Here is a 19391-nt window from a genome sequence, read left to right as displayed (position 1 = left end):
TATGGGCTCCAATAAACTCCCTGCACCGGCTTTTCCCCTTATGAATCATTGGCCTCATTGAGCAGGGATGTTCATCTACTCCAGAAGGCTCTCCTGGGTCCTCCAGCTGGGGTGTGGCTCCTTCTTCATTGCTGGAGAAAAAAAAAATTGGCAGCCTCTCAAACTCTTGTCAGTGATAGTGAGACCAGCTGTCACTTGCAGTAAACCACAGAGATCTTCCTTTGAGCCTCCCTCACTGTTGTTAGCTCTCATCTGCTGGTTAAAAGCTTTGCTGGTATAAATAAATGGGTCAAACTGTGCTGGCCACACCATCAGCAGACGTGGCTTGGATCTTGCAGCCTGAATCACCTCCTCGAATGGAGTAAGCTCTATCAGCAAAGGATATTTCTGTGCTCTACCAGCATGCTTTCTAGGACTTTGGCCAGCAGAGCTCTACTGGTGAGCGGGAAGCCTACCATATGTCTGATTTTCCTGGATGCGCTTTCTTCAACTGCGCAGGAATTTTGCCCAGATGAATTCAGAGGCAGTTCAACACTTGTCTGGGGTTCCTAGATATGCAATATCTCTACATGTGATGTTCCAGATGTGGTTGCTGCTTGTTGCAATCCCAGACATTCACAGGGCACATACGCAGTGGTTTGTACAGTCACCATCATACGTCACGTGTAACACAGGCAATATCAAGCCCAGCAACAACTTCGGTAGCCTTCAAAAAAGGTCAGATGATTTTCTCTCCATTCTTCTGAGTCATCTGTCCAGGGATGGAAAAATCAGGGCCAGAACAGGGGGGAGAAAAAAAAAAAGGATAAAAATAAAGTTCAGTGAGATTGCAACTTCATCCAGTGCCTCCAAAGTACATCAGGAATCTAGCATCTTTTGGTACCTCCTTCGCTGCAATGCGAAGTTCTGAGGGTTCCTACACTTTAGCAGAGACAGCAACGAGGGGCAGAAAATGTACAAAAGCCTACACATAAGAATAATTAATTCCAAGTTCTTTTTGCTGGATTCAAATCAGTTGGGTTAGCGTGCCAAGGCACTAAACACTTGATGCTTTTATTGTCGGGGTTTGTACACATTTTGTTGTATGCTTTGGGTTACTGGTTTGCTGAGAAAACAAATCTTCTTTCCAAGCTTCTTCTGCGAGTGGGATTATTTTTAAATGGTGATTTCTGTTTATATACTGCACTCTTCACTAGAGAAGTACCTCCAGAAGATGATGATATTTGTGACCAGGGACAGTGGAAATCAGCCATTTTACAAAGCCACATGCCTTCAGGTATGCCAAAATATCCAAGAAAAGCAAAAAAAAATTATCATCTTAGGTCTAGCATGTTTAAAATTTTATTGGCATCTTCAGAAAGTACCCAATTTTATAAAGTTTTTTTAGTATGGCCTTAGATATTCCCCTAAGGGAAAAGCTGGATGGTTTATTTTCCAATGCAAATTGATTAAGGAAAAAAGGAGGCTTTCAGCTGCTGATGGCCTTGGCAGCAAAGTCAGGTCTCTTGCACGGCACAGCAGTAACGTTTATTGGGAGCAAATAGATGAGCAGCCCAGCTTTAAATTCTCAAGACACCAACAGTTGAAATCTATGTTGCGACAAAAACATCCAGAAAAACAAAATGAGGAAGTTGAGTGAACTGCAGAGAGATATGCCCCAAATGGAGCCAAACAGCAAACAGTGTTAAAACCCAGACCTAAACTTCCCCCACATTCAGTGATGCTCTGCTACACGCGCTAGATCCGGGGCAGTGGTTACTGGACGTGACTCACCGTCCTGGTTTGACTCAAGGGGATCTGTGGCTCTTGGCACTTCAGAGCATAGATTCTGCTTTGCTTGCAGACTTACAGCATGGCACAGGAGGGCACAATACCGATGAGATAGCTTCCCAAAGCCTGTCTCAGGCAGGTTCAGGATTACTCAGGACTGTTGTGGAGCAGGAGCATATTTTCAAATTTTTTTGGGTGTCATTGAGTGAAGGTCTGAGGTCACTCCTCTCTGCCAAAAATGAGGCAGGAAGAAATAGAAGAACCAGAATGCAGCTACTGAGTAAAGAAAAGAAAGTGCCAATGGTGATGGGGGAAAAAAAATGGTGATAGTTTGAGGCACTGAACATAGAAAGGGCAGAAAAGCTAAAGCAGTAATAAAGGTAGGAAGCATGAAACATAGGATGACCATGCCCATATTGTTCAGGGCCCAGCCAGCAAGCTCATTTAAAGGGAAATGAAAAAGCCCTATATCATTTCCTACTGCTCAGCAATGTCTCCATATGAGAACCCCTACTTAAACTTTGATCAAGAGAAGCCTCCCCCCATGGAGGACAGTTCACAAGCACTCAGGAAATTAGTGGGATTATTGGGACCTGGCATTTGAAGACATAAATGTTTCGGATTTATAAGAAACACATTTCATAATCACTCTGCCTAGCAGTAGCTGGAAGGGGAGGAGACAGGGCAGCAGCTCCTGAATGAGTATGGGGAAAGAAGAAAGACTCAACTGTTCTTGAGAAGAAAGACCTGATTGTACTGTGAGGTTCAGAGGGCTTCACTGGGATCACTGGGAAGTAATGGGCTCTTGGCCTGCTTGTGGAAACCCGAGTGATGAGTGCAGGTAGAGCTGGCTGGCTGAATGCAAAGAAAAAGCGGGATGGGGAAATCCTATAAAAAGATCTCGGATGGAAAGACTACAGCTCGCGTCACTATGACTTCCCTTTCAGCTGAGTTCCTCAGCTTCAAGTGTGGAATCCAAACCAAAATCTTGTATTCCAAACTCTCTGCTTTAGTGCAAATTCTTATCTGCAGGAAGATGTTGCTCTGAAATACGCCACTTTTGGTTTTGTGGATGAGGAGGTCTATTTAACTTGGATTTTCTAAGCAGTCACAGTGTAAGGCAACAAAGAGAATCATGTACAGAGCACTGCTGTGTGCTTCTGAGTTGGTCTGGTTTCGTCTGGTAGCCCTGAATTTGTTGTTTCTGGGAATCCCTTTTTTTACCCTCTTTGCCTCTATTTACTCATCTCTAAGGAAGCGCAGGAGACAAAAGTGCCACCGAAAGTCTTGATGGGTGGGTGGGAAGTGCAGGAAAAGTGCAAGCCCTCATCCTCACTGAGCTGTGAAGCTTTCATACATGATGACACCAAAATGCTCCAAAGAATTAGCCAGTGTTGGAAGCTGACAACTGGGAAGAAAGGAATAGACAGAGCACTTGGGCAGTATAACTCCTATTTATACTAACGAGCACTACTTGTGCTCTTTTTTCCTCCCCCAAACACTAAGGGTTAATATCTTCCTTTTGAAGGACACAGATGCCCTGAGGTTGTGGAAGAGGAGGGGAATGAAAACCTCTCTTGCAATAAGGAGGGGAATCTTGGAGTAACTGCCCAAAAAGTGCGTCTCCTTCGTCTGAGTCAGGAAAGAAACCGTGCCAAGTCAATGGGATTTATTTTAAATTCTGGCTCATTTTGACTCCTATTAACTCTAAATGAAGACCAGCTGGGATCAGCCTGCCTTCCCGAGCAGCAGACTCACTGCAAGGGTGAACGGCCCCTCGGCTGCTGGAGCAACCTTGGTCGCTGCAAAGCAGCAGTTCCTGGGGACTGGGAGAACTCTGTGATTCCCTGCAGGATTCCCAGGGCTCACAGGCAACCCTGTTCCACTCCAAAGGTTTCAATGGATTTGGTGGGCTGAGTCACAGGTACCAGAATAGCAGACAAGGGGAATGCTCCCTGCCTCAATAAAATCTCCCAAACAACGAAGTCCACCATGTACCTCTCCACAAAACAGGATGTTTAGACTTCCACGGAAGAGGCTGAACCTGGGGCCATCGGCGATGCACAGATTATTAAAGCAAAAGAAGAAGCTGATTGCATCTAAGGGCAGAAGTGCCTGGGGATGACAACGTTACATCTAGAAGGGGAAGGAAAGAGACCTGAGGACTGCAGCTATGTGGAGAGGCACTCGCCCTGACCCTTGCTCTCGCCCTATTCAAAGCAAAGAGTTTAAGCGCGTTTGACTACATTCCTGAGCAACTTTATTCGCCTTTGATTTTTGATGCAAGGCAAATACCTGCCTTGGCTCTGCTGGATACTGGTCCACATGAGAAAGGATATTCCAAAGATATTACACACAGCGACACACCGTAGCCAAGTGCAAGCACCTTCAGCTATAGAAATTGGACTCCAGAATAGGAACTGGCCCTGCTGATGTAGCAGCTACTGGAAAGGACAGGCTGTAGGGCAGGAAAAGTATGTCCTGTTGTGTCCCCTCCTCCAGTGTGGAAGGGGTAGTTGGGATGTGGGTCATGCACAAGCCCGGGAGACATTCAGCTCTGCAGCAAAGGGCGATGCCCTTTGGCAAGCACAGCTGTCTCAGGAAGCATCTACTGAGATGTGTCTGGCCCGTGGGCCAATACAGCCTGTACTGAGCCACTGCACAGGGCACAGGAGTGGGGCTGGGGAGCTCCCAGTCCCCTTCTGCCACTGACCAACCTCCTGCATGAACCCGGACAAGCCACTTTACTACTCTGTGTATCTACAGCTAACGCATTATCCAAGGGTAAAATGAGGAGTAACAATACTCATTTCCTAGATTAAGGGTGTGAGGAGCTCACTGTTACCACTGACACACTGTCACAGCCCTCCCCTGCACACCGAGCCCAGTATTCTCCATTCCTTCCATTGCTCAGTCAGAGGTTAACCCCTCACCCTCCAGTTGAGGGAGTTTAAGAAACTTCATCCAAGTAAGAGCTTCACAGATAGCCCGTAGACCAGGGCATGTAAAGCTTTTCCGAGAAAAAACAGCTCAGCACATTATCAAAAAAAGCATAGATTCCTGCATGGACAGCAGAGGTTAAAACCAGAAGTGACTCCAGGATTGTCCTTCGGCAGCCTCAGTGCTTTCAGAGAGCTGAATGCCATGTAACTGATGTGGCATTGCCAGCTGTCGCTGAGCTCATGTGTTCGGAGTGAATGGCTGGATTCAGAGACAGCAGAGTGAGGCGCTTTGTGGCAGAAAATCTTTGAATCATGTTTTCAGTGGCAGGAAACAGAAAAGAACAAAGAGCAAAAAACCACTCTGGGACAAATTCTGCTGTAAGTGATGTTTGGACAACTTTGTAACAGAGCAGTGTGTCGGATGAGAATGAACTCCTGCTCTACCCTGGCATTACAGAGCCCAGAAACCAGCCCCATCTCCGCGGTGACCACAGCGTGCCGTTTCTGGAGCAACTCTACTAGCTCGGAGCAGAAGGTCCATCCTGGCCAGCAAGTCCTTCTTTTGCTTCAGGACTGTAGCCTGTAGATGACGGAGAAACAAGAACACGATGGGAAGGATGCTGTCCTCGGGACACCAGCCAAAGCTGTGTGTGGACTTGCTGCTGCTCTGGGGAGCGATGCGGCTGAGACCACAGCGCTGGAGCCAAGACCCACAAGTTCACCCAGTGCTCTGTACTGGGCTGGATACTGGCTTTATCCTTTTCAAAGCACTGTGAATTCCCTCAACAAACCTTCTCAGATCACCCCAGCCCAGCTCCATCACTCTACCCTCTTGGAGAGCAAACAAAAGGACTTTGGGCCTTGTCGCATCAGAGCAAAAGGATTTACCAGCCCTTAAAGCTCTTCTGGTCTGCTGGTGCACATCTGCACCATGCAGCAGGGCTGGCACATGCAGCCAGATCTCTGATGTAATTGTTTATGGCGATTTATACCATTGGGGTGTCTGGCTCAAAGCTTTCCCAGTCCTGACGTGGCTTGAATGACACTGCAGATAGGATTTCAGGTTAAAAAGGAAGTGGAAAAAGAAAAGAACTCGGCTCCCAGTTTTGCTGAACAACGAGGGATTTTCTTGTTTCAGAGCATGTTGTATTTCATTACCTACAGGCTCTCCAATTGCTTTCCTGGAACTGTAAAAACCTTGCTATCAGATGTCTGCCTTGTATGACAACCAGCACATTACGAAAACCACAGTGCAGAGCTATGGAGCGCAGCTGGAAACCCACCACCTCCCTCCTGCCAACTGGCTTGGGCCTTTCGCGCAGCCACCGGTGGATCAGTTGTCCTCTGAGGGAAGGGCTGAAATGCTGTATTTTCTGTAGGTGGAGAGAAGAAGCAGCGGAGAGGAGCACTTTTTTGGAGGGGGTTGCTCTCAGGGTCCACTTGCTTGTGTCCAGGTTGCTGGTTGCATACCGGTGACTTCAGTCTTTGGCTCTTATCATCCTCTGTAGCGAAGAGCAGGATTGACTGGCAGCCAGATCCTTTGTAAATGCACGTTACTCTCCAACAATGTTCTTTGGGTATTTCAGGCTCCATGGCACTATCCCCTCATACACTTTACAGGTCAGCAGACAGTCTTTTTATTTTGGCAAACTACACCGTGACACTCGCATTGCTGATGGACGCCTTGCCAGGGTTTGACGGGCCATTGTATCTTCCAGTCTCCTCACAAACTGCAGAGACATATCCTTGTCCTGCCTTGCCTGTACAGAAAGTCTGGATCTCCAGTGGACAACTCCTGCTCTCTGTACTGTTCACCCCAGGATCTGCATCTCCAGCCAGTCCCTCTGAACAGAGATGCCCAAACAGTCCCTGGTGCTCTGCAAGGGGAAGAGATTTTCAGCTCTTTGCTGCTCAGATGAGCCAACCGGAGGTCAAATGGCCAAGTCCAGAAGAGTGTCAAGATCAAGTGAAGGCAACAAGTTTGTATTAGAAGAAGATGGAAACCACTGGGAGGAGATAATTAATATGCGAGGCAGCAACTCAGGAAAGGTGCACATCTCTGATGCGATTTTTGAAATGTCAAGTGGATCTCGCACTCAGCTTTGTGCTAAGTGTTTAAGGTACTCTGATTTCTCTCTTGTGACCAGGGAGGCAACTGGCCTATCCCTCTGCTGAACGGGAACTGGAATTAAATGGAGCACTGTGAACTTGGACAAAGTGACCAAAAGATAGAGGATACTTGTGTATCTCATCTCCAGCTGCCTCGAGTCCTGCCAGCCACAGCTGTGAGACTCATGGACCATCTCAGTTGCCAGGTTTGTTTGCTGAAATCCACTGGCTTTAAAACATGTACAAACTACCCCTGGAGATTTGACTGGGGCCTCCCTGCTGCTTTTGTTCGAGATTTAAAACCACAGTGGAAACCGGTTTTCAGATATGTTAATACTGGAAATGGCTGAGCCAAGTTAAAGCAAACGATCTTTGAAAAATGTTTCTTGAGCACCAAAGGAAGTTTGGTTGTGCTCAGTTGGTAATGCATCAGCATCGGGATGGCTTTCTGGAAAATTAAACCTTGCTCAGTAAAGCCAGGCGTGTCCCTGCTGCAGGAATTGATCACCAGGTGAACGTCTCTCTTCTGCATGATCCAGAAGGGCAGCACAGACCCTTTATGCTTCCTCCAGCTTTAGCACCTGCAAAGGTGCTCCAGCACATCCCTTCATCTGCCATTTTCCAGGGAGCTCTATGACTGTGCAGACTGAAGAACTGCTAACCTCTTTCCACCCCTTGTGCTGGCCCGTTGCCACGTGGTGTGTGAGCTTGTACGTGCCCTGCCAAGTTCCCCAGCTTCTACCTGCTCTGAGGCTACATGGGGCACTGCCAGCACCAGGCCTTTGCCCTGGGCCAATATGTGCAAAATGGGCTGAAAATGTACCAGCAACAAAGGCAGATCATTTCAGAGCAATCAGGCACCTCATTTCCTACATCTGTCAAGAGGACACTTGATACTGAAGTGTCACGTTCTTTTAGACATAAGCAAAATAAAGATGAAGACTAAACATGCCCTTGGTGTTAAGGAAAAATCTTCAAGAAGTGGTGTAGCTGCAGGGATTTCTGATGAAAAGGGTTTTTCCAGATGCTGTTGCTGTTTGTGGAGGGCACATCTCTGTGGGTCCCCTCTAGTGCCGAGGCAGAGGGCAACACAGGACCAAGCCAAGGTGTAGCAGAAGCTTCCTCAAGCTGATAGGGATACGGTGTAGTTGGGAACTGTCAGTGCTAGGTTAATGGTTGGACTAGATGATCTTCAAGGTCCTTTCCAAGCTAGATGATTCTGTGATTCTGTGAATCTCTTCCAGAAGCAGAAGATGAGCTACACACTCCTAGGTGGAGGGCAGTTTGTTGGCACAGGTAACTAGACAGATCCTTGTGTGTGTCTCTCCCAGTAATGGCACAGATGCATTAACAACTCCCCTGTCCCCTGTGTAGATGAGCAGGATATCTCAACAATATTGGAGCAGAAGCAAACATCTCTAGCCCAGGGAAAAGTCAGTGGATCCAGGCGGGAATGCAGTGAAGCACGGAGGTAAGGTCTCCTGGGTGTCACACCAGGAGAGACCAAATAAAGATGCAATAGCTAAAGATGAAGTTCCCTTTAAAACCATCTAAACTGAGTATTGGACAGCGTAACACTATCACATCAGATGTATTAAAACCATATGCAACATGCGTAATGTGTAAACACACAGTATCTGCAGCACACCCAAACCCAACACGCCTCCTCCCTGCAATGCGAGTGCCTCCACACCTTCCCCAGGCAATGTCCATGCCACCTGACAAACCCTGGACAGGAGTTTGTCACCGTGCAACCTCGGCATTTGTCCTTGCTGAATACCTTCAGGATATTTCCTTGACAAGACTTTTATCATCTTTGTCCATCAGCCTTAAAAACCTCTGTCCATTGTACATGTTTGTGGTGGGCTGTGCCTGGGGTGGCTTTTGTGGTGCATCTTGCAGAGGATGGGCTGACTTGATATTCCAACTTCCAATCCTCAGTTGGAAAGGAGAGGGCTGCAGTTATCTCTAGTGGTTTGCTGTCTGAGCTGTAAACTTTTATCTCGGCAGAAATCTAAGGAAGATCCCACTAATATTTGTACCTTTTCTCCATGGGAAGGTAGGATAAAAGTCTCAAAGAAAAAATGGGAAGATAAAAATTATTTGTACTTCTGTCAAAGAACTTCCATCTTTAAATTACATCAGCGAGTACAGGAACACCAGCCTATACATTAGGTAATGGCCAGGCGTTTGGCAGAGGAGGCAGTGCTATCTGGAACCTATGTCTGATTGAGTTTAGACATAAGGATATACAAACCAGCATATTGAAATAGTAGATGGAAATATAGCACTCTGCAGTAAAAAAAAACAAAAGGGAGTGATTATGATCAGGAATCTTGGCTCTATTGACTCCTTTTTTTTAAAAATAAACCAGAAAATGGCATCATGTTCCCAGGGACATGCTGGCAAACAGCAGGGACGGAGTCTGAGCGAATCTGTATTTTATGCTCTATAACTTAATATGGCTTTTGCATGATTTTAGTATTTTTATTGGTTCTTAAAACATGCACAATATAAACACGTGAACCAGCCAGAAGTACAGCACACGGAGGGCCGGGTGCTGAGGGCGGCTGTCCGGCCGTGCCAGCCTGCAGCTGGGAGGGAGCTGGGATATTGGGGACCACCTCTCGCCCGTGGTCCAGTCCCAATCCTGCAAGAGCTCCCTGTGGGTACAGGAGGCTGTGGCCTTATTTGGGGCAGGACTACAGCCTTTTCCTGCACATTTATGGTGCTGCACGGCAGTATTAAGCCAATGTTTCCACTTTCTAGTCAAGTCAGTGCTCAAATCCCAAACTTAGCCCAAAAATAACACAAATCCAGCCCCTTCGTTGCTTCCATCCCCTCACACCCTTCTCCCTGACCTCCTTTTAGCCAGCCACAACATCACCAAAGGGAAAAACACACTTCAGCATTGAGCATCCACCCAGCGCTCTGAGGTACCTGCCTGCCCTGCTGCCTCCCACCCATTCCGGGCAGGGATTTCAGAGCTGCCATCAGACTTGGACTATTTGTTCCTTCTTTCATGCTGGGGCTGCTGCCATGCCTCCCGGACACGCGTGGGGTAGGAGCTGGCGTGTTCTCCAGCTGCATGAGCAGCAAGACCTGTGCCACGGGTGTGCACAGCCTCTCCGACCAGGCTGGCTGCATCCGACTCAGCCAGGCTATCGCTTCACAGAAAGAGCCTTGCGAGTCCATGCTTCCTACAACTTTGATCCACAACAATAATTACAATGAATAAATCATGTCATCAGGCTGATAAACTCCACGTTTCAAGCAGGAGGGCCTCGCTTGGCTTGTAGAGCAGCCCGTTGGGTCACTGGGCAGAGAAAACCCTCCATCTGGCACCACTGAACGAGCCCCGGGCCAGACCCTGCCTGACTCCTCTGGCCCCGCAGCTCTTACCTCGGAGCCAGAATCACATTTTTTATTTCTGTGGCACTGAGATCAGACCTCCAAGCAAACCAGATGTGCCTAGGATATTCATTAAGGATTAATAATTTCCTGCTAATTTCTTCTATTAGTTTTCTATATTTAAGGGGGGAAGCTCTTAAGGGAAAAGCAGAAGTAAGCAAGTAATCATCAAACAGAAGTGAGAGAAGGCAAAAGCTGGCCATTTCCAAACTCCAGGCCAAGGCCAGCTGTGGCAGCCAAGGGAGACTCAGCTTCTTGCCGTCCTCCTGTCCACCCTGCCCGGTGATCCATTTTACAGATGCAGTAGAGATGCACAGTGTCTAAAGCCTACAGCAGACCAGTGAAGTGATCCACGTCTCAAGTGCGTATCCTGATTGAAAGACCAAACTGTCTCCTAGATGTAGTTTTTTGCAAAAATAACATACTTCACAACAACTTTGCAAGGAGTCACATCTCAGATGACCTTCTGCCCTAAGCAGTGTCCTGGTCCACTGCCTGTGCCTCCCTCTCAACATGCCCCCAGGTGTTTTGCTGCAACATGGCATGCCCTGTTACAGTAGTATTATTGTCTACAGTAATTAGTGCCCTTGTCAAAGAAAAAAGAAAAGAGAAAAAAGAAAAAAGAAAAAAAAGAAAAAAGATAAAAAAGAAAAAAGAAAAAAGAAAAAAGGAAAAAGGGAAAAGGGAAAAGGGAAAAGGGAAAAGGGAAAAGGGAAAAGGGAAAAAGGAAAAAGGGAAAAGGGAAAAAGGAAAAAGAAAAAAGAAAAAAGAAAAAAGAAAAAAGAAAGAAAAAAGAAAAAAGAAAAAAGAAAAAAGAAAAAAGAAAAAAGAAAAAAGAAAAAAGAAAAAAGAAAAAAGAAAAAAGAAGAAAAAAGAAAAAAGAAAAAAAAAAGAAAAAAAGGAAAAAGAAAAAAGAAGGGAAAAAAAGCTAATTTATTCCTTACTAGGATTTAAATGCAATCCAGCCTCCCAGACACAAGACTGCAAACTTTCTTTTGTCCTCTTGTTGCAAAAGGCTCTCATCCCTTCAGACGAGGTGGTTTGCCTCCTGCAGCCCAGGGCTCAGTGTGTGCCAGCTGCGCCCCGATGCCCGAGCTGAGGAGCACATACTGCACCTCTGGGCTCACGCTGCAGCCATCAGGAAGGTTACACTCATCTTGCTCACAGGGATTTAGACAAGAGCACACAACACAGAGGAAAGCAGAGTGGAGGTGGCCCTATGGGGAGCACAGGAGCTGTGTTGGGCCAATACCCGTACCCTGGCGATCTAAGATACACCCAGGGCTGCCCACGCAGCGCGGTGACGAGAGCACCAGTTCCTACAGGAAACCCATGGACCAGCTACGGGGGTGCGTGGGCTGGTTTTTCAGACTCACTCGGACACCTGTGATGCCGGGATATCCAGGAGGCCCTTCTTTTCCCTTCAGCCCTTCATTGCCTTTTTCTCCTTTCTCTCCTTCCAGGCCTTGCTCTCCTTTGTCTCCCTGTGGAAGAGAGGAGGGTGGGAGCTTTTCATACCCACACAACACATGGGTCACTGTACATGGCTCTTGCAAGGAAAAAACCCACCACATAATTAATATTTCAGGAGTCTGAGAGGAAGAGAGCCTGCAAGCAAAAGGATGAATGAGAGTGAGTCATAATACACTTGACATTTAACAAAATGAGCAAAACCAGGTTTCTTTTTTTTTTAAAGTCTCTTGGCTGGAGGAGAAGGAACTCCCCCATTACACAGGGTAATCTGAACCCCTTTGCTTCTCCTGCAATAAGGCCTGAACCTTGCACGTGAATGAGAGGCAGACAAGATCTGAAAGTCTCCCTTGCCTCACCCAGAAGCCCTGAGCTCGGGATGCTGAAAGATTTTTAATAGGATGGGTTTGTCTGGAGCGACTGCTTGACTCTTGCTGCCAAATGGGAATCAGCCCAGGGCTCAAATAAATACTCTGCAAAACAGTGTCATCTTGCCTCTGTGAAGGATTTGCGGTCTGGGCAGTAGGTGTCATGTCAAATCACCGTTCTTATAAATTATGGCAAATATTTTACGAAGACAACCAAAAAGGCCAAATCTGTACTGACGGCAGCACCTACGCTTGTGCAACCAACCAGCCTTGACAGTTGTTTTCCACTTGCACCTGCATTAGTGAGAACAGTCAGGTTAAAAAGATCTGGTTTGGTTCAAGAGCTCTTGGGGACAGTTAGCAGTGGTGAGAGAATACAAAAGCCTTGACTGTCTTTAAGGAAAAGTCTTTTGGTCCAACGTTTAGAGATAAGCAGTAGAGACACATGGCAAATAGTTTAACTAGAATGAAGCAATAAACTGCATTGTTGTGGGACCAGCTACTTTTTCTTTCCATGGAACAAAACTGTTGACCTGTTTGGAAAGGCCAGCTGTGCAGGGACAGAAATCAGAGTCCTGTTCCAAAGGCAAGGTAGGAAACTCACAGCAGATAGATACAGAGTGCAGTGCAAGCCCTGAGCGAGCACCTGGGGCTTTGCCAAGAGGAAGGGGATCTGGTTTCTTGCTAACAATGTTCTGGTCAGTGGTGCAGGGTAAAGTGATGGACAATTCTTGATTTCCCCTGCCAAGCCCAGGAATTCCTGATTAGTTGGAAATTTAATCTGTAAAGACTCAAATAAAACAGACAAATTGTTGGAAACTAGATTTTGAAGAACTTGACCTTTTTGGAGATCTGATCAGATGCCAAAAATGTGGGTAGAGGAGTGAAACAGGAGGAGTCAGTTATGTGTGCTTGCAGAAAAAAAATCCTTAGAGGGAGCAGGGCAGAAGCTTATTGCACAGAGGACCCAATAACCCCCTTGGCTTCAACCTGGCCTTGAGAACCACGGCAGCCTGAGTGCACAGAGATGTGTGTGAGACCTGAAACATGCCATGAGAGTGAGGTTTACCTTGATACCGTCTGGCCCAGGTGGCCCGCTATCCCCTTCCAGCCCCGATTCTCCCTGCAAGACAGAAGCAAGCACCATAAGGCTGTGCCTAAATGTGCTTTTTTCCAGCTGACTTGTGGCAGCGAGTCGGACTGCGATGACAGGAGCCTAGTCCTGCACTTTGACGCATGTGGTATCTCATACCCTAATGCTGAACAAGTTCTTCATGGAGCAAGAGCAGGAATTCAGCCTCTTGCTTTATTCTGAGACATAGTTTCTCCTCCACGGACCCTGCTGCTGGCCTGTGGGAAGACCTCCTTCCCTGTGTTGGAAAGGGGGCTGTCTGTATTCATTTAACCTGGGGCTTCCCCATCCTGCTCCAACAACTGACCTTAGTCCTGAGAAGGGACAAGAGCCACTGCCGGCTTCAATCCCTGCATTCATCCCGTGCCTGGCTCCCTCCCACGCGTGCACAGTGTAGCCAGTGTTTCCCTGCTAAATGCCCACCTTCCTCCCCAGTGCCTCCCTGCCCTGTGCAGACTGCACCCTCCCGACGAACAGGACGGGTCTGTTCCCACACTGCCCCTTTCATAGGCGAGGCTGTCACAGCACTCTGCAAAGTGGTGCTGGAGCATCGGAGGGGCTCACACAGGCTGGTGAGCTCAAGCTGACAGGCTTTGCCAGGAAGATGTTCCCACCACCCACAGAAGAAACAAGAGCCGTGAGGGTTACGGGATGGCCAGAACGGGGTCTGTCTGCCCAGGCTGTAGGTGAACAGGGAACGGAGCCTCTGGTGAACTGACAAGGCACAGAAGCCCTACCAGAAGTTGACCATACTCACTCTTTGGCCAATGAGGCCTTGCTCTCCAGGGACTCCCAACTGGCCAGGATCACCCTGAGAAAAAGGAACCACAGACACGGAGACAAGCTGTTTACTGACGGCGAGTGAGCATGAAGCACTTCCATTGCACCCCTCATTTTGACTTTTTATTTCCTTCTCCCACACAAACACCTTCACTTCAGTTTGCAAGGGTGTCCAAAGGACAGGTTGTCACCACCAGTGTCTCTGCTCGCGTAGGGCCAGCAGACACCTCGCAGGTTCTGTTGCAATGATGCTTGACAGGACAGGGGTCGAGGAGTGGCTTGCGCTGCCTGCAGCTGCAGAGCCAGAAGATACTTCCTCAGCACAGCCCTTCAGCAGAAAAGCAGCAATGCTGGGTGCAACGCAACGTTGCAGCAGATCAACTGGAGCAAGGGAGAAGAAAGCTGGCAGCTCTTTGAGCCCCAGCATGACTGAGGAGGGTGGAAAAGAACCTGAATCTTTGATGGCACCAAAATGAGCAAACTGAAGGTGCTGGAGCTGGCAAACAAATGGATCTTGGCGACAGGCTGCGAGGTTGCAATTTAGCACTGGGGGTACAATGGCCACAGGGCAGCTATGCCCATCCAAACTAACTGCTTTGCAAGGAATAGAGCTCAGGAAATGCAGAGACATAAGGGGAAAAAGGTTTGACCTATCCACACATCTCATCATGCAGCAAACTGGTCTGCAAGCGACGATTGCCCAGAGCAACCCCAGCCTGTGCCAGCACCTCCCAGCTTAGGAGAAAGAGCAGCATGGGACTCTGGCAGCCTGAGTCCCCAGCAGGGACGTGTTGCACTGAGGGTGGGTAAAGCGGTATTTGTGCAAATCATTGTGTCCTGTTCCCGAGGAGGGCAGCCAGGAGCACGGGAGCTGAAACACTCATGCAGTATCAGGATGCCAAAGACACGGTAGCTCCAGTGAAGTGTCAGAAGATTTGCCAAGGAAAATATGGCAAAGGATGGGGCTGGGGGTGGGGAGTGAGGAACAGCAAAGAGGAAATTGCATTTAATCCCCACATAGAGTCTGTTCAAAAGCCCTGCACACAGGAGTGAACCTTCAAACCAAGCGGAAAGGGGGTTAGGATAAAATAAAAACACCTCTGAGCCGCTCAGCACAGGGATCTTATTCAAACAAAGAGATGGTTTTTATAGGCCTTTCCATGTGGACAAGGTGGTGCATTCATGGTGCTGGAGCACGGCACCCTTCCCCCATAACCAGCAGAGGAGTTTAGTCCCCACAGAGCTGAGGCTTGGAAACTGTGGCAGGACCTTGTCTGAAGGTATTTTTAAGTTTGGGGCCTTCCTAAGACTCTTCTTCTTTCAAATTAGAAGCTGGTTGGATCTCTGGGTCTTGAGGACTCCCCTTTCCACTCAGATTTTGGATCCGCAAAAGAACTGATCTTCATTTCCAAAGCCCTTCACAGCTCTTGAGGCACAAGATCCCTGGGACAGTGCTTCTCCCCAGCACTGACAGCCTCCCCCTTGGGATGGGGCTCAGGAATTCATAACCAAGGGGTTAAAGTTAACCTGATTTCATTTTTTAAACCTTAGCTTTTGTTGAATATGCTGTCTGCTTTGGCTGCTGGAGGGTGAACCTGCAATGTTACCCAGTCCTGCAGGAACAGAAGTTGCTATTATCTCCCTGGTCTGACAGAGAAATTGCACTAAAGGTTTTTCTTACCTTCATGCCAGGTTCACCTGCAAGGCCAGGTTGTCCCATTGAGCCAGGCGGTCCCTGGGAAAAAAAAAAGATAATGAAAAAACCCATTGTAACCAAGTAGAAAGCAAGATCAAAGACATAATTCCTTTAGCAGAGCCCTCCTGGGACAGCAGAGCCTTGCTTGCAATGTAATTACCTCCCCTGAGCTGGCTCAGGGTACGCAGCATCAAAGAGGCCCAGTACCCCCTCGTGCCTGGTTCCTGGGAGGGCTCTGCTCATCTCTCACACCTCCCCTCTCCCCAGCCCTGTGGCAGCCCCCCAGCCTCCTCTGCCAAGCATCTCTAACTCTTTCCAACCCCTCTGCTTTCTAACCACACCAGGGAGCAGCACGGGGACTAGTTGGGAAAGAAGAGAAAAGGTCTTGAATTAGACTTGAAAGCCCTTCACAAGGTCCAGCAGGTTGGCTGATAGTGGATAACAAAAATGCTCTGCTGTGCTCTTGCTCACTGCCTTCCTGCAACCCCACTTCATTACTGCTGGCATAAGCACATTCTCTGGGCCACCAATCTCATTCTGCTTAGGGTTAAGCACTGACACAGCCTCAGGGTTTGCAGGTGCTTTGACTTGCCCTGCCTTTGCAGGAGCAGCTGCCCCAGATGACACAGCTTTGATCTGAGCCACTGGCCCCACGATCCTGCAGAGGCAGGGTCACAACAACGCTGCCAGCTCCAGGACAGCTAAAGGGAGCCAAGAACAGCAAAGTTACACCAAACCCTCCAGCACAAACTTTGGCTAGATTAGCCTTGACATCCATCACCCACTTTGCCTGACTATAATAGGCCAGCAAACATCCTAATGCCAACGACTGGGCTCGGACCAGAAATCCACGGCTCAGGGCTGTCGCCAGGCTGTACTAGTGGAAAGAAAGCGGCTGACAGATGAGATAATGTGGCCCTATCCATCTGAGCACAGACCCTGGTAGAGAGGCTTGGCATCCCTCAGAGAGCAAAAATGAGTGCCTGACCTGGAAAATTATGGGAAATAATATAGAAGGATGGAAGATGGGAGAATGACCTTGCAAAGGTCATTCTTAGTGTCCAGCAGCCGTGTGCAGCCTTGCGATAGAGGGGTCACGTTCATTAGCTATCTTTAGTACCAAGATCAATTAGGAGCTTTAATCTTTGTACATTTTCTACTACCTCTGGGAAACATGGGGAATGAGAATCTGTAAAACAAGCCCAAAGATGGGACAGAAAAGCTGTCTTTAAAGGATTTGAGAGGTTTATTTACTTATGATATTTGTTTTCCGGATAACAATCTCCCTTCTCTTTACAGTTGGGAATAAAGGGAAAAAGAGCACATAGTCAAGGGAGCACTCTGCTGCCCAGGGAATAAAGCCAGTTCCTGGCTTGCTGAAATGGATTCAAGCAGAGGAGGGAGCAGGGTGTGTGTTGGGTTTATGAACAAATGGTCAAGTCACGCAATGAGAAAATTCAAGCTCCAATGAAAGCAAAAATCCTGCTTTGGTTTCTCCAGAAGTGCCAGTGCAGAGAAAGGCTCCTGGAAGAGTCACAGATTTGAATAAAGCTCTGTACTTTCTTGGTTGGCAACTTCCAGAGTGGCTCAGTAGCAGCTTTCCAGCTCCTCAGTGTGGTTTACCACGCTGAGAGCTCACTCCATCCAGTCTAGCAGCCATGAGAATGGAAACTTTCATGACTCATACACTTTGCAGTTGACTGCATTAAAAGCCACCTTCGCTGCTGTTTTCACAGCCAAGTGGAACATCACGTCTATATTACAGCTCAGGACCTATGGAAAGGAGCTACCCAAGGGGAACTGGCACATCTGGTATAAACAGCCAAGACTATAATACTTCAAGGGCAGTGAAATCAAACCAAGACTGCAGTTGAGTTAGGGGGGAAACCATGGAGGCATCTCCTGCACTCCATCGGGGCACTGTTTGGCAGCTGCTTTGGTTATGGTGTGTTTGTGCCACTGCTTCATGGCAACAGCAACCCAAAAGCACAGTCAGCAGCAAAGGCGTTTCTCTGAGCTTCCTCCACCGGCTGCAGTGGCTTGTGATGGGACTGCCACAGCAATCCAGGCAGGCTGACAAAACTGTGTCTTGTCAGCAACGGCACCAGTGAGTGGGAAAGGAAAGACCAATTTTCAGTTTGAACGGTTACTGTATTTGGTGCAGAAAGGTGGTCCCTGGTGTGGTGGTAGAGGCCATGCCTGGGACACGCTTGTCAGTGCGGACAGCTTTGAAATGTATCTCTTGTTGTGAAGAGTCTGCACAGCTACCAACTGAGTGTCTATGGCCTGTGATGAAAATGATGCTCGAATTTCTGATTTTCACTGTTTGCTTTGGAAGTTGACTTTCAGACTTGAGGGAAATCCCTTCTGCTCATGTCCCCAGGTGTAGAAGGATGAGCCGCTGCACATTTACTCCCCCCTCAGTCCTGCCACTCTTGATGCAAGGGGAAAACAAATAGGAGCAAAGATCAGACCTACCTTATGCCCGATTTCTCCCAAAGGTCCAGGTGGCCCCTGTGGTCCTTGTGGGCCCTGAAAAAGAGAGACACAAGGCTCTTTTCATACAACTGTTTTCATTTCTGAAGGGTCATCACTTCCATGGTCTGTAAGATAAAACACCAGTTCCCTCCCATATCACAGAAGAGCTATGCAGCATGCAAGAGATGGCCAGTGAGATGGAGAGGCCAGAAATGGGTGTGCTGAGGCACCTTAACAGGCACACGGCTCAGAAGGCCCTTCATCTTTCTGGCTCCCATCTAAAACAACTGCAGCTGGCAACCTGAAAATGCCTGGTTTACTCCTTCCCTTCACAGTCCAGGTCAGTCCCCACTGACACAGAGAACAGATGACCCCTCTCCCTGCTTCGGTGATCCTGTGTCCCTCCTTGAGGTCTGTGTCTTCACCTGTCATCTTCCAGTGCCTCCCCCAAAGCTGTGGGCTCAGTTCTGATACCATCAGCCTCCCTCCTGATCCCACTTCCACTCTAGCTACCAGCCCACTCCAGCTCCTCCTGTTATATCTGACCCTGTCCCAGACCCAACCTTGCTCTTCTTTTCTCCCTTCCCTTCCAAAATCCAGCCCAGGCTGTATCCTATACTCTCCCTGGTTGATCCACGTCCCCCTTTTGCTTTCCAAGGGTCTGACCTTGTCTTTCCTCATGCCTCCTAGGACTCTAGCCAAGTCTTTCACATCTCTGACCATGCTGGAGTTGGCAAGGACAGAGAATCTGGGAATGGGAATAAGTGGTGGGGAAGAGACAGAGAGAAAGAAATGAAGTGTCTGTGTGTGTGCAAGGAAAGACAGATGAAGAGAGAGTGATAAGACACTTGCCGGGTCGCCTGGAGCCCCTTTTGCTCCTGGAGGTCCAGAAGGTCCTTGGATACCCTAGAAAAATTAAAACCACCAAGGTCAGCTCCAACCCTTCATGCTTCTCGGCGGTAACATGCATTTCATAAATGCTCCAGTGAAAGGAGTGGAGAGGTGGTCCCCTAAGCGTGAGTCACTGTCCAAATTCTTCCTCATAGACCAGGACTCAACACTTATGGACTTGAGTGAAACCAAGGTTATGAAAGGAAGCACAAGGGTTGGACACTTACTGGGAAGCCGCGTGCTCCTGTCTCCCCAGTCTCCCCCATCTTCCCCTGTGAACACACAGTTACAGCAATTAGCCCCTGGGAATGTGCTGAGACACCTGCGGCGCTTTGGCCAGGAGA

The 19391-nt window shown here is 48.2% G+C and overlaps 1 protein-coding gene across 1 annotated transcript in view; it reads right to left on the bottom strand.

Moving 5' to 3' along the window:
- The window catches only part of COL27A1 (collagen type XXVII alpha 1 chain), a 152333-nt gene that overhangs the window by 27140 nt on the left and 105802 nt on the right, over nucleotides 1-19391 (bottom strand). Inside the window, exons 31-37 of the mRNA XM_074891182.1 lie at nucleotides 19275-19319; nucleotides 19009-19062; nucleotides 18157-18210; nucleotides 15664-15717; nucleotides 13960-14013; nucleotides 13140-13193; nucleotides 11609-11716 (exon numbers count right to left, since the gene is read on the bottom strand). Coding sequence (XP_074747283.1) covers nucleotides 11609-11716; nucleotides 13140-13193; nucleotides 13960-14013; nucleotides 15664-15717; nucleotides 18157-18210; nucleotides 19009-19062; nucleotides 19275-19319 — 423 coding nt within the window. The remainder of the gene's footprint in view (nucleotides 1-11608; nucleotides 11717-13139; nucleotides 13194-13959; nucleotides 14014-15663; nucleotides 15718-18156; nucleotides 18211-19008; nucleotides 19063-19274; nucleotides 19320-19391) is intronic.

Source organism: Strix uralensis, chromosome 21 (assembly GCF_047716275.1).
Source record: "Strix uralensis isolate ZFMK-TIS-50842 chromosome 21, bStrUra1, whole genome shotgun sequence".
Classification (NCBI taxonomy): domain Eukaryota; kingdom Metazoa; phylum Chordata; class Aves; order Strigiformes; family Strigidae; genus Strix; species Strix uralensis.
The sequence above is the reverse complement of the archived record's forward strand: the minus strand, read 5'-3'. Positions and strand labels throughout refer to the sequence as shown.